Here is a 14,472-nt window from a genome sequence, read left to right as displayed (position 1 = left end):
TATTTTATGCCAATCAAACTGTTGATTAACTCTCAAGAGCTATTGCTCAAGACAGTTTTTTAAATTACAATAAATAAATAAATACAGTGGCTTTTTGCAAGTAAAATACAAAGAAATCAAAGGTGGCTCAAGACTTTTGGCCAATACGGTAAATTGAAGAACTTGTTAGTTTTAAGACAAAGAACAGAACTATAGTTTAAAATAAAGAATAGTCTGAAATTTGGTTATTTTTAAGGCCAATAACTAATAAATAATTAGACCTGGTTTTTTTTTTCACATATTTTATGGTGAACAGTTACACACTGAGTGAACTGTTTTACGTCAAATGGAGTTTTGTGCATCTTTACTAAATTTTCATGTTGGTGCCTAACATACAGTCAGTATACACCACATATATACCATATGTAACGGCCCTACAAACAAAACATACTAAATACAAATCAAATGCAGCTTAAATGTGGGTTAAATTATTGTTTTTCAGACAGACCTTATAAACAGAAACACAATTAATAAACATATCCCATACAAGTACTTATAATATATTACAGAGAGTAAAATAGGGTTTAGGGTTTGTGAGCAGGTGGGGAAAAGGAAGAAAGGTCAGGAAAACTCAGGGTGAAGTTAAATAATGCCAAGCTGCTTTTTCAACTTGTTCAGTTGCTCCAAGCTGATGTTGTTGCCGCCACACACCACAATGATCACAGGGCCCAGGTGCTGCGGCAGCTTGCGCTCATCCCTCAGCCTTTTGATAATGCCACTGTACACCGCTGCCAGAGCAGCACCACAGGCAGGCTCCACCAGGATCTTCTCATCATCTGCAGAGGCAGAATATCAGGAGAGATCTGTGATCAGATCGGTCATTTCAAATCTGTTGTTTGTCTCTTCAGGTTGTACTCACCCACAAAGCGTTCAACAGCTTTCACAGCCTCCTGGTCTGTGACTACTTCTGACAGAATCGGGTGTTCTTGTGACAGTTTCATTGTCTGCGCTGAGACCTTTGCCACGCCCAGTGTGGTTGCAACACTGTAGAGTATAATACAAGGCCGCTGTTCACCACCAGTCCAAACATTTGTTGACACCCTTATTTTTTTTAGTTAATTAGCTAATCAGCAGTACCTTGTAATCGCAGGTAAAGTCACATGCTCTCCAGCCTCCATGGCTGCATGGAGGCTATGTGCACCCATAGTTTCCATGGCTACAACAGGGACGTCAGCCCAGTTGGCGCGACGCAGTCCCTCCACCACCCCATTCAGCAGGCCCCCGCCTCCCACTGACAGCACTATCGCTCCTGGCTTCTCCTTCAGGTCGTGCTCCAGCTCCTTCACCAGAGATGTGTGGCCTTCCCTTTGTACACAAACGCAAGCTGTCAGTTTCTAGAAACTCAGCACTGATTTTGCTTTAATGCACAGCAATATAGGAAATCTCTGCATGGTGCAGCCTGGTTTATAAAGCTTGGTTGTGGCATATGATTATCAAATGCCAATAATATACCAAGTAACCCATAATTTCAATAATTTATGGTTAAGCTTAACATTTTGAATGTGACATCTCAAACAAATTAGTTATCTGACAACCTCCCCCAGAATAGCTGTGATAACATACATCTTGCCACATCATCTCATTTACTCCTTGCAACTGCTCTGTTCATGCATGATAAGACAGGTGTCACAGTAACAGAAGGCTAATGTAAACACAGTCACAGCTCCGAGGATGCCAACTGAAGCCATCTTACCAGATGAGGGGATCATCAAAGGGAGGGATGTATATCCAGCCAGCGTTGTTTGCCACAAGCTCCTGTCCGTATGCAATGCCTTCATCTACATTCTGTGGAAAAGAAAACATACAAATGATCTGGTATATCTCCCCCCCCCACCAAGTTCCCTTCAATCAATGAAAACCATTTAATAGTCATCTTGTATTCTAAATGTAACCTGTGGGTTAATAAAATGAAGCATATTCATTCAGAATCTACCACCCTCGTACATTCATTTGTTCTGGGAAAAAGTAAAAAAGTGACTGAGGAACATTTAACTAACCTTGCCATGAATGATCACAGTGGCTCCCTCATCCCTCATTTTCTCCACTGTTATGTTCGGTGTGACGTTTGGGACAATGATAGTTGCAGGAACCCCGAGCTTGCGGGCAGAATAAGCTGCTGCCATGCCGGCATTTCCTCCTATTGAAACAAACAAACAAACAAACAAACAATTAAATTAGACACACTGAATGCATCAATATGGTAAAGTAGAGACTGTTGTATTCTCACCTGAACAGCAGACAAATCGCTCATATCCTCGCTCTGCCAGCTACAAGGAAACCCATAACAAACATGTCAACACAGAATTCATGAGCCAGTAAACTGACCCTTGCCGGTTCCTTTCACTCCCGACAAGATCCTCTTTCAAATGCAGGGGAAATCAAATCATTGCCAGATAGGAATTACTCACCGTTTTGCACAGGTGACCAAGGCCCCTGATCTTGAAGGATCCTGTCGGTTGCGACGAATCCAGCTTGAGGTAAATAGAGGTCCCGGCCAGTTTGGTCAGGGCAAGGCTCTCCCTCACTGGAGTGGCCACGTGAAGATCCTGCTGGGTCTTCATTTCACTTTGGACCAAAGGGCAAGCAAAAAGATCAAAAATTTAAAACATCAACCTAAAAAAATTACAAAATATCAATTCACAATGCGGTCATTTATACGAGAAGAACACAGGTTTCAGCTCACCTAGTTGTAGACATGTTTCCCTGAATATTACAGATCCTGTGGATCCTTATTCTTGTGTCTCTTTATCACTAAAATTTGTCAAATTTATGTAGCACTTGTCTGTGGACTTGACAAACCAAACCCATTTCTCAACCAATCAGCATTGCTCATTCAGACCAGACTCCTCCCAGTCATGATGAGGATGAGACAACCCAAAAGTGAATGACTTTCTGATTGCAAGCACAATTTTTGTGAAATGTGCTTATTATTATGTAATTATTATAACAATCTGAGAACCAAATCATAGAAAAAACACAACCTCCTGCTTAGTACTGATACAGTTGGGAAAGAATATTAAAAAAAAAAATGTCCACAAAGTAGATGTTATTAAAAACAGTTCCCCGTTATTAGATGCCTAGTTTCATCTTGTTCTTGTTTTATTTGAATCTACCCATGATGGATTTACTTTCTCTCTCCCATCTAAAGGAGTTGGACACAGTGCTGGCATCCCCAATCACCAACAAACAAAGGCAGGCACTGAGTGTGAGTCATTGTGTCACAACTGAATTTCCAAAAAACTGTCTGAAGACATGGTTACAAAACACAGTCATCATCACCCATTTTTCTTGACAGCCATCGTTCCATTGAAACAGTTTCCTAATCATTAGACACCCGCCTTTTCACCTCTTATTAGCACAAATCTCAGCTGTTTTCAGAAAAAACTATTTTCAGCAGAAATTCTGCTGATTCACCTCTTTTCTGCAGAAATCTTCAGCGTTAAGGCATCCACACAGCATTTTCGCAGGAAATGCAAATTTTTCTAGTTAAGCAACTTAACACTCACCTACGAATCATTCAAGCACCTAACCAGTGTTGTGTGTTTACATAACAGACAGCTTAGCAAAAAAACTATTTTGAATTGTATGGTTAGGCACTTTGTTACTAGCAGCTGATTTTCCCCATTTGTAAGAAAAATGCCAAAGACAACACAGTTCGGCATAAAATAGCATTTTAAGGTTTAAGCTAATAACTTGGGATATCTGGGCATGGAGTGCAGTGTGCACACCATGCTACTGCACGTGTATACAGTGCATATTATATATGTATTATATTTGGTTTGTAAATTGCTTTGGTATAATATTTCAAAAACAGCATTTAAGCTAAGTTAATTTGGAGTTTAGCTACTTATTATGTTTCCATTACACCGCATTTACACTCTGGTCTCCTTAAGTGAGTAATAATTGAGTTCCTGGTGGTGTCAGAGAGCCCCTTTGACCGCATGTTGTCCATTCACAGCAAAATCTTCCAAATACAAGCACCACACTTCAAATCAACTCCAGGCCTTTGATCTGCTTAACTGATAACAACATGATAAAGGGATTGCCCACACCTGTCCAATAAAGAGCCTTTTAGTCGATTGTCCAGTTACTTCTGGTCCCCTTTAAAAAAGGTGGCACATGTTAAGGAGCTAAAACTCCTAAACCCTTTATCCAGTTTTACTGTAAATACTCTTAAATGACAGCTTAAAGTTTACATTTACACATTATGTCCATGTCCATTATATAACTATTACTGGAATATGTTTCAGTAAACATAAGTAAACAAGTAAAAAAATAAAAATAAACATGTGTCAGTGTTCAAATATATATAGACCTAACTGTATGTCTTAAATTTGACCTAGAAATTTCAGCAAAGCAGTATAAAAGCTCAGTAAGCACTGACAGCACACAAAGTCTTTTGGTCTCTTCCTCAATTACACACATTGCTCAAGACAGTTTTCTTTGAATAGAACACACAATGAAACAGAATCCAACTATTGAGTCAGTTTTACTGTTTTACTGGCAGTTACTTAACTGCCAGTAAAACATACAAAGCATGTTTTAAAATAGACAAACCATGACGTCATGATGAGAACTAATTGTCAAAAGAGACTGGTAACAGTCACATTCACCAAGTCACATCACCAGCACTGGCTGGTCAAGTATGAAAATGTGAGGGTTCCTGTGACCAATAACTTAAAGACCAATTAGTTAAAATGATAATTAGATCAAGAGCAAAAAAACAAAACAAAACAAAAACACAACAACAAAGAGTATTTGTACATGAAGACATTTCTTTATTGTGACACAAATCTCAAATGCCATCTGATTCTTTACATCTGTATAATCCATTTTTAGATATGTTAAGTTTCCGATGTGCAGAGGTAAGACAGTAAAAGTTAAGTTAATGCAACCATAAATAATTGTAATAAATATCAAGTAAATGTACAGCACACATTTTATCGTAACACCTCCTTGTATGGATATGTCCGTTTTATAACCTTTCCTACCCCTCCCAAGAAGGAGTAGTAGAAGAGAGAGCGTCCCTGTTAGCAGCGGTGTATCACCCTTCAAAAGGAACTGAACCAAAAACCAAAAAATTTGCAAGCAATCAACAACCCAATTAGTCAAATAGCAATTTTCGCTGTGTTTTTCAGTACTATCCAAGTAAAATGGCGATTTTACTCACACAAGAAAAACATGTTTCACCATGAGTAGAAGAAATTGAATCCATCTGAGTACAAGACAAAGGTGATAATAATATTATTGGTATTTCCAAAAAATTCATAAAAAATAACAACACAACAAACTGGATATCCAACAGACATCAGCTAGTTTGCTCATTTTAGAATCTTTTCTTGGAAGAGTAGTGCAAACCGAAAACCAAAAGTTATAAGGTGAAGTGAATTAGCAATTAATAAAAATTGCCAAACTTTAGTCTATTTACATTTTTTTTCCCATCCTATTTATTTATTTTATTTTATTGTTTTTTTAAACACAGCTAAACATTTGGTTATGGGTAATTTGACCAAAAGAAAAAGAAAAGAAAAAAGCAGAATGCTGTTCATTTCTCATTAAAGAAAACTATGAAAAGGCAGAACTCAATTTAACCCGCTGCCCCTTCCTCGGTGTACGTGTGAAGATCACGTATATTGGGAATAGGAAACAAGGACATTCACATTCAGTAGAAGTTATTACACAAACAATGTGGAAGAGCAGCAGCTCATGGGTTCCCTTCCTGCTTTCACAATGCAACATAGGTTTCACAATTTGTAATGCAACTTTATAAAAAAAACCCAAAAAAACCAAAAAAAACAGAGCAGGCTTCGATTACCATCGTCCAATCTACCTGACCCCTCGTTCTGCCACAGCTACTAAGGTATTAAAAAAAACAAAAAAAAAAACAAAAGAGAAAAAATAAAATAAAAGTATCTATCTATTCATAAACTAATAGATTAATATGACTTTTTACATGACTTAAATACCCTCCCTTCAGAGACTTGGATAAAATGTAATCAGTTTATATAGGCATAAGTTAGTTTGTCCATTAGGAGTTCATTTTTATTTAAAACAGGCAGTAAACTACATAATATCCTGTACAGCACTTGTTCAAACCTTCTGCCTGCTTATACTTGACAGGTTCCAAGACTAGACAGCAATACAAATTTCTTTTCTTTTTTGGGGGGGGGAGAGTCATTGTACCTTAAACTCAAAAGCCATGATCATCATCTGATTTTCACACACAGCATTACCCTCTTGAGAGAGGCTCCTACAGCAAAGGCATGTTTCTGAACATCACCCCCACAGAGGGGTGGCAGAGGGAGGCAGCTAGGTTAAGCGTTAGGAGAGTAAATGTTTGTTTTGTGCCATAATGGCAATGCCAAATCCAGCGAGTCAGACCGAGATTACAGTGCTAAAATGTTAAGCAATCGTGAATTCAATTAAATTCAAAGTGCTGATCTCAAAGTTAGCCCGTAACGCTGCTAAATTCACAGAATTTGACTGAACCTTGTTAATCCTTCTGTTAAAGGAAAGGGGAGGAAAAGGTGAACAAAAAGTCTCACAGTTGGTTCACTTCAGCGTCGTCCTCAAACTCCGTGTCAGTGCCAATTCAGAATATCTTCCCTGAATTCCCTTGAAAAAAAAAAATAAATAAAATAAAATACAATAACAAGAAGAAAAAAAAAAGCAAAACAAATCAAAATAATGAAACGTACAATTTGTGTAAACTGCAATATAAAGCAGGGATAAACAAAGCATTGCCACTGAAAATGTAATAAAATTAACTTTGTGACTTGTCAATGCAGCAGAGCATAAGGTCTGTCTCAGAGGAAAGTCCAGGAACTTGGGGATGAAGGGAGAAAAGGGGTCACGGGTGAGGGCGAGGTTTGGGGCACATGGGGGGGAATATTCGGTTGTCAAGTCTTCTCAGCCGCTGAGTGGGTCCTCGCGGTAGTGGATGGCGTAGCGCAGTTTCTCCAGCATCACGTCCAAAGAAGTATACTGGGGCAGTTTCACCATGAACATACAGGTCTCCACCCGGATGTAGCGAGAGTCTGGCTGACCTAAAGGAGAAACAGGAGTTCATAACCCAGCACTTCTCTCCCAGTTATGCATGTTTGCCAGTTGTTAATGAACCAGAAGTCCAATGACGTGCTACGTAGCAGGTGCTATAATAAGCTGCCAGCTACAGTGGGGCAAAAAAGTATTTAGTCAGCCACCGATTGTGCAAGTTCCCCCACTTAAAATGATGACAGAGGTCAGTAATTTGCACCAGAGGTACACTTCAACTGTGAGAGACAGAATGTGAAAAAAAAAATCCATGAATTCACATGGTAGGATTTGTAAAGAATTTATTCGTAAATTAGGGTGGAAAATAAGTATTTGGTCACCTCAAACAAGGAAAATCTCTGGCTCTCACAGACCTGTAACGTCTTCTGTAAGAAGCTTTTCTGTCCCCCACTCGTTACCTGTATGAATGGCACCTGTTTGAACTCATCATCTGTATAAAAGACACCTGTCCACAGCCTCAAACAGTCAGACTCCAAACTCCGCCATGGCCAAGACCAAAGAGCTTTCGAAGGACACCAGGAAAAGTATTGTAGACCTGCACCAGACTGGGAAGAGTGAATCTACAATAGGCAAGCAGCTTGGTGTGAAAAAATCAACTGTGGGAGCAATCATCAGAAAATGGAAGACATACAAGACCACTGATAATCTCCCTCGATCTGGGGCTCCACGCAAGATCTCATCCCGTGGGGTCAAAATGATGATGAGAACGGTGAGCAAAGATCCCAGAACCACACGGGGGGAGCTGGTGAATGACCTGCAGAGAGCTGGGACCAAAGTAACAAAGGTCACCATCAGTAACACACTACAACGGCAGGGAATCAAATCCCGCAGTGCCAGACGTGTTCCGCTGCTGAAGCCAGTGCATGTCCAGGCCCGTCTGAAGTTTGCCAGAGAGCACATGGATGATACAGCAGAGGATTGGGAGAATGTCATGTGGTCAGATGAAACCAAAGTAGAACTTTTTGGTATAAACTCAACTCGTCGTGTTTGGAGGAAGAAGAATACTGAGTTGCATCCCAAGAACACCATACCTACTGTGAAGCATGGGGGTGGAAACATCATGCTATAGGGCTGTTTTTCTGCCAAGGGGACAGGACGACTGATCCATGTTAAGGACAGAATGAATGGGGCCATGTATCGTGAGATTTTGAGCCAAAACCTCCTTCCATCAGTGAGAACTTTGAAGATGAAACGAGGCTGGGTCTTCCAACATGACAATGATCCAAAACACACCGCCCGGGCAACAAAGGAGTGGCTCCGTAAGAAGCATTTGAAAGTCCTGGAGTGGCCTAGCCAGTCTCCAGACCTCAACCCCATAGAAAATCTGTGGCGGGAGTTGAAAGTCCGTGTTGCTCGGCGACAGCCCCAAAACATCACTGCTCTCGAGAAGATCTGCATGGAGGAATGGGCCAAAATACCAGCTACTGTGTGTGCAAACCTGGTAAAGACCTATAGTAAACGTTTGACCTCTGTTATTGCCAACAAAGGTTATGTTACAAAGTATTGAGTTGTATTTTTGTTATTGACCAAATACTTATTTTCCACCCTGATTTACGAATAAATTCTTTACAAATCCTACCATGTGGATTCATGGATTTTTTTTTCACATTCTGTCTCTCACAGTTGAAGTGTACCTCTGGTGCAAATTACTGACCTCTGTCATCATTTTAGGTGGGGGAACTTGCACAATCGGTGGCTGACTAAATACTTTTTTGCCCCACTGTATGCAGGTGTACAGTAAATGACATGACAGCAAGCCTGAGATTTTGAATGTGTGTCTGTAATTTAACATTTTAGAGTTTGCTCAAGTTTGCAAGAGAAGCTGAGATGATTCGGGGCCTTGCTTAACCCTCAGATCTTACCTGCTGCTCCATCAGGAGGGGCGATCTTCATGGGGTATGGGGGAACATGAGCGGTGTCAGGCCCCCCATCCTTGCAGGGGCACGTGAATGGGATGCGCTCCTGATTGCATGCAAACTTGATGAACTTGCAGAGCTCCTCCTGAGTGAACATCTCCAGGGCGGTCCAGAAGAACTCGATGTGCTGGTCAGTCTCCATCAGGCCCACCTGATACATTGTATGAGCCTACGAGGGAACCGAGCACATGCTGAAATTAAATACTAACCCGTGACAACACGAGGTGAGTGAAATCTCTCTGTATTTCATATATTTAGCATGAATCAATAGCAGAATAAAATAAATAAATAAACTGCCTAGCCTGACAAAGAAACTTTAATGACAAGTGACACAGACATATCACTTTCACACAAATATATGTTTCACCTCAGTGTTAATTTTAATAGCAAGCTTTGATTTAGTTTTAGGCATGTTTTAATGTTTTAATAATTTAGGCATCTAAATTCTTCTCATTTTAGTTGACTATGTATCAAAAGGTTCTTGTAGACTAAATTTGAGGTTGATTTATTTGACTAAAATATAAAGTGTATTTACCAGCTAGAGTTGCTCACACAGTTTACGGCGTAGTTTCATGTGTGCCAAATGTGTCCATGCGTCTACTCCTCCCTGTCTTCCAAGTGTTGACATTTTGCTCCTTGTTTCACATTTTTATGAGAAACAAGGAGCCGAACTCTCCTGCTTTCTTCAAGGCAGCAGATCAAATGTGCACCTCTAACCTTACTGCACAACTAGATTACTTCTGACTGGATCACTTCCAAACTGGCCCGCCTTTATACACAACTTTTTTAGTTCTGATTGGATCTTATTTCTCCAGAATTTTCTCATCTTGCTTTCATTTGTTAAGAAAATGTCAGTACATTTTATTTTAGTTATCATCTTCTTTGTGTGTCAGACAAGAAAAAAAAACGTTGACGTGAACTATGATGACAATTATTGGTCAACAAAATTAACACTGCTTTACCTTCAGGAACTCCAAGTTGATGTAAGGCAGGCCGCAGGTGCGCAGCTCAATCTCTATAGGGCTGAGCATGGTAAGCAGCTGCAGGGGAATGATGGATCCGAGCCCTGCACGCACCGCTGTCATGCACTCCACATTCTGCAGCTCCCTCAGACGAAGGCTCCGCACCGCCCGTGCATACACATCCTTGTTCTGCCAGCTTTGCAGACAGATACAAGTACACAGGATATCCAGAATGAAATCACACCCTAATGTTCTGTGGCATTTGGCTATAAAGACAACTTACGCCGAATTAAGATAACTGCAAACGGGAACGGGAACAACAACAAAAATGCGATCAGTGGGATGATTTGTACCTGACAATGAGGCTCCGCCCTCCCTGACAAAGCTCCACTTCTTCACCAGTCATAGTGACATAGGTAAAGGTGCAGCAGGGACGGCTGGGGGAGTCTGGGCTTTCTCCTGAGTGGTGCTGGGAGGAAATTTCAGCACACAGGGCCTCTAGCTCTGTCTCGTCAGTCACCTTCAGCATAGGAGGGAAAAGGTAAATTTGAGGTCACTAGAGTCATGTTGGTAGCATCTAAAGGTGCTACAAACACTAATATACACTTACATTTTCAAATTTCTTGACATAGTTGTAGGTAAGCACATCAGCTTCTTGCAGGTCCTGCTCTGAGTCGAGAGGCTCACCAACTAGGCCCTTCCAAAATGAGCCCAGTAAGTCCAAAGGAAGTGGCACATCTGCACGTATGGCTATGCCTAGTAGTTGGCCAAAAAAGTGCAGCAACTGTTCCTCTGCATAGCTGATAGGGCATGGAGTGAGGATATATTTCCCCTGAGAACAGCACAAATACAGATACGAATTATATTACTCCTAACACAGCAGTTTGCATCATGTGTGATAAAACACATTTCAGTTAGTATCTAGCACACAGTTGGATATGAATGAATTTTTGGGGAAAACAAATAGAGCAAAAAAGACAAAAAAAGCAGAAAACATGGTAGGTAATAGAAAATAAATATTACCTTATTACGATTGGCTGCAGCACTGGGACAGGGGAGCAGCAGGGAAAGTGCAGAACTCTGCAACTCCTTACACACCTGCCACAGGAAGTGTCTAAAAGAGCCACCTGCACACATTGATCACAGCCAGTTAGAACAGGAAGGGGGCAAATACTATTCACAGGGCTGTACATTGATTCAAAGTGCACATACAAACAAACTTTGAAAGAATTTTAGTTCAATACAAATAGACCCGGAATCTGTGCTGCAGGCTTCTGCTTATGTGATTAACTATTGCAGTATGAGAACTCCTTTTACACATGGTGCTTATTTACCCCTTCTTAAAGCCAGTTTTGTTGTTTTATTTTGGTAGAAATGTCCTTCCTTTTTTTAGGTTCCGGTATTATTTTTTTTATAACAAAAAATATTGTGAAATATAGTGAAACATGGAAACTTCTATCAAAACGAAACAGAAAACCTACATTGGCCTGTAATGTCTTGAAAGTGGTCAATTTATTTTATGGCCTGACAGTGTAATTAAGTAACTGCAAATGCCACATTTACATGATGTTAGTCTCTTTACTTCTTCCTGTATTACAGAAAAACAAAATGAGCAGAGCAGAATAAATCTAAGTATATCCAGTGCTTAGATTCTCAACCGATTAAAAGTTCATATATTTTGCCATTGATTTTGTATTTTGCTTTTAATACTGGTTAGTTAGTTGTACCAGTTATTTGGAAGTTTATGAATTAAAATAAATCTCAAGCGCAAGAATCAAAGGCAGTACAGAAGTATTGTGAGGGAGAAATTCTTACTCGTGCCATGAACTTCCTCTCCAGTGAAGCGGATGTTAAAGGCGTAGGTTGGGTCTCCTCCACTGGCGAGTTTCACACAAAGCTGGGATGACGGCACACACGACAGCTGGCGTGCTGCCTGGCAGAAGTACGTGTTCTCTGATGACCTGATCTCACCTGAGGCAGACGCACCCAATCAGAAAAAAAAGCACGTTTGACAAGATACCTTGAAAGTATGAAGAGTATTAGGGCCACATTAAGAAAAAAAATAATTATTGATCATTTTGAGAAAAAAAACCCCCAAAATGTGCAGATTACAAACTGATGCAGCCTCTGCAAGATGCTTTGTGTAGATGAGTTACTGAAACAAATTGATTAGCTGCTACATCCCACTAAACATTGGATGTTAGATAGATGCTCAGACCATGTCTATATTGGGTCTGTTGTTTTTGCAAGCAATCGACATCTATACGACGTCCAAACAAGGTCCACAATTTGGACGCCAAACCATGACCCACCTTGGAGGTTAATATAATGCTCAATATATGAACTTTGGACAGGATAATTACTTTGGGCGTCACGTGGACATCTGTGACAGGTGCCGGAAATTTACATGATTAAGAAATGTAGTATTTTTAATTACAAATATAAACATTATTGTTATCAACATAAACAATATGTTTAAATAAAGATTATTTAAAAACATCCCTCATTACTTATGTGTTATTCTATTGATTTATTCAGTACATGTTGGTATTTTTTTTTAATGTTAAAATGCAAAATAATTATGGTTAAAGTATTTTTGAAAACTTTTGAAATTCCTTTTAAAAAGAGCACAATTGTATTTAAAAAGTTTAAAAGAGCATTTTCTTTATATATGCTCCATATTTACAAGTAATCCCGTTTTATTTGTGAAGAGGTTTGTAAGAGGAAGTGAGTGTGTTTGTATTCAGTAGCAAGACAAGAAGTTGCAACAGAAAGTATGAGAAGTTTATGCAATTGTGTATAAACTGGACTACTCTGCTCAACAGTATTTGTTTATTCGCACATTTTGCAAACTGTCTGTGAGAAGCTCGGGACATTTCTGCTCCAAATCCACCGTGCAGCTGCTCACTTTTGTTTTAGCTCAGGAGCCCACGCCATCTGAAGATGTCCACTAATCGCTCTGTATTCCTTCACACATAACTGTTTCTGTACAGAAAACATGCCCTCCACCATCTGGAAACATGGGACTATAGAGCCCATAGAAGCAGCCTAAAAACAGTCTAAAATGAGTCGAAGATGTCTTCAACAACCACATTTTAGACGTTCAGTAGACGTTGAAAAAACAAAAACAACATTGCCTGGCGTTACAAAACAACCCCTTCAGTGGATCAAACATATAAACATATGACATATAAAAGACAACAGTCCGATGTCACTTGCGCAGTGGGACTGTATCTTGTGATACAATATACACGCTCTTCAAAGTTTGTGGGTTTTTTTCCTTCTGACCAGATGTTGCTTTCTGCACCATCGTTTCAAGATCCTTATTACCACACTCTGTTTATGTGCTAAAAGAGAAATCGTTTTCTTGTAACTAAAACCGATTTTGAAATATAATGTCACTAACTTAGCTACACAAGCCATTATATGGAGGATATAGCAGCTGTGGCAATTTGCCTTGAAAATATTTTAATCTCCACATTTCTACATTTTTTTCTCAAAATGATCAATAATAATTTTTTCTTAATGTGGCCCTAATGCTCCGTTAAGTGATATAGAACTTTGAAAAACTAAAAAACGTGAACCAGTGAAAGGAATACCCACCTCCCACAATCTCTAGAGGGTCCAGTGTAATCTCTGGAGCGGCATGGTCAGCTGTCCGCTGCACTGTGGCATTCAGTACTCTGTTCATCACAGTGACCTTAGTGTCATAAAAGATTAGGCCTGCAAATAGAACAAGCGGTGAGTCATTTCAACAAAGCAAGCTTTCCAGATAGGTTACACAAACTACAACGCGAGATGTGTGCTCAGATCCCGCTCACCTTTGGCCTCACTCAACAGAGCTGCAATGCTGTTTTGATACGTATGTGTTTGTCTCAGTTCCACCAACGGCAGGAAGAAACTCTCCAGGCTGTTGTTGAGCGATTGCAGCAAAGCAAAGCGTAGGCGTAAACTCTCCACAGGCACATCTGAAAACATTGACATTTATACAAAAAGTTATGTATAGCTGACAAAACCCCCCCGAGGTTTCAAACTTTTCAGTGAAACTCCAAAAGTGCTGGCAGTTTACATACTGAGCAAGCAGGCCACACGAGGATCAGCAGCATCACTGGGGTCCAGGTAGACTTCATGGGGGTGCAACCGGGATGGTGTGATAGCCAGGTGACGGCACAGTCTGTTGATGTACTGTACCAATGCCACATCCATTTCTAAGCTCCACTTTCTACAAGCCTTCTGTGCATGGCGAGTGTCTATACAGGTGCACCTGGCAGAGGAGCACGGGAGTTCTTAAATAAAGAGCTCTGAGCTCATTAAAAACATTAAAGAGCAGAAACATTATCAGATAGAGACAAGACACTCAAAGAATCCTTAATACAAACTGATCCCTAAGAGCCAATCAACTGCCAAACCAGGGGAAAAAAAAAAAAAAAAAAAAAAAGACATGAAACAACTCACACACTCGCCTTCTTAAAGGCAAGCAGAAACTCAGCAGCCATATAGAA

At 40.0% G+C, this 14,472-nt stretch overlaps 2 protein-coding genes across 5 annotated transcripts in view; both read right to left on the bottom strand.

Moving 5' to 3' along the window:
* Positions 1-336: 336 nt before the first annotated feature.
* Positions 337-2,771, bottom strand: LOC146656857 (L-serine dehydratase/L-threonine deaminase-like). The gene is made up of 8 exons (XM_085426863.1): positions 2,723-2,771; positions 2,448-2,604; positions 2,267-2,306; positions 2,037-2,176; positions 1,733-1,824; positions 1,117-1,344; positions 899-1,023; positions 337-815 (listed from the first exon to the last, which is right to left on the bottom strand). The coding sequence occupies exons 1-8, from the start codon at positions 2,734-2,736 to the stop codon at positions 622-624; spliced, it is 990 nt and encodes a 329-aa protein (XP_085282989.1). The 5' UTR covers positions 2,737-2,771; the 3' UTR covers positions 337-621.
* Positions 2,772-4,896: 2,125 nt separating this feature from the next.
* LOC146656856 (putative E3 ubiquitin-protein ligase HECTD4) overlaps positions 4,897-14,472 on the bottom strand; it is a 40,125-nt gene continuing 30,549 nt past the window's right edge. For all 4 annotated transcript variants that reach the window (XM_085424629.1, XM_085424631.1, XM_085424630.1 and 1 more), the window contains exons 67-76: positions 14,044-14,234; positions 13,792-13,938; positions 13,574-13,693; positions 11,786-11,941; positions 10,994-11,097; positions 10,581-10,802; positions 10,324-10,490; positions 9,971-10,166; positions 8,955-9,177; positions 4,897-7,085 (exon numbers count right to left, since the gene is read on the bottom strand). In XM_085424629.1, coding sequence (XP_085280755.1) covers positions 6,949-7,085; positions 8,955-9,177; positions 9,971-10,166; positions 10,324-10,490; positions 10,581-10,802; positions 10,994-11,097; positions 11,786-11,941; positions 13,574-13,693; positions 13,792-13,938; positions 14,044-14,234 — 1,663 coding nt within the window. In that variant the 3' untranslated portion in view covers positions 4,897-6,948. The remainder of the gene's footprint in view (positions 7,086-8,954; positions 9,178-9,970; positions 10,167-10,323; positions 10,491-10,580; positions 10,803-10,993; positions 11,098-11,785; positions 11,942-13,573; positions 13,694-13,791; positions 13,939-14,043; positions 14,235-14,472) is intronic.

This window comes from Rhamphochromis longiceps, linkage group LG12, assembly GCF_057381845.1.
Source record: "Rhamphochromis longiceps isolate RC_006_pf linkage group LG12, R_longiceps_female_GT1.1, whole genome shotgun sequence".
NCBI classification, from domain to species: domain Eukaryota; kingdom Metazoa; phylum Chordata; class Actinopteri; order Cichliformes; family Cichlidae; genus Rhamphochromis; species Rhamphochromis longiceps.
This window is presented reverse-complemented; position numbering and strand designations above follow the sequence as displayed.

What these genes read in the sequence shown, in the direction of transcription:
- LOC146656857 (XM_085426863.1), bottom strand. An exon ending in GCGATTTGTCTGCTGTTCAG is followed by an intron (nt 2,177 to 2,266) that starts GTGAGAATACAA and finishes TTGTTTCAATAG; the next exon opens with GAGGAAATGCCGGCATGGCA. An exon ending in AGCTGTTGAACGCTTTGTGG is followed by an intron (nt 816 to 898) that starts GTGAGTACAACC and finishes CTGCCTCTGCAG; the next exon opens with ATGATGAGAAGATCCTGGTG.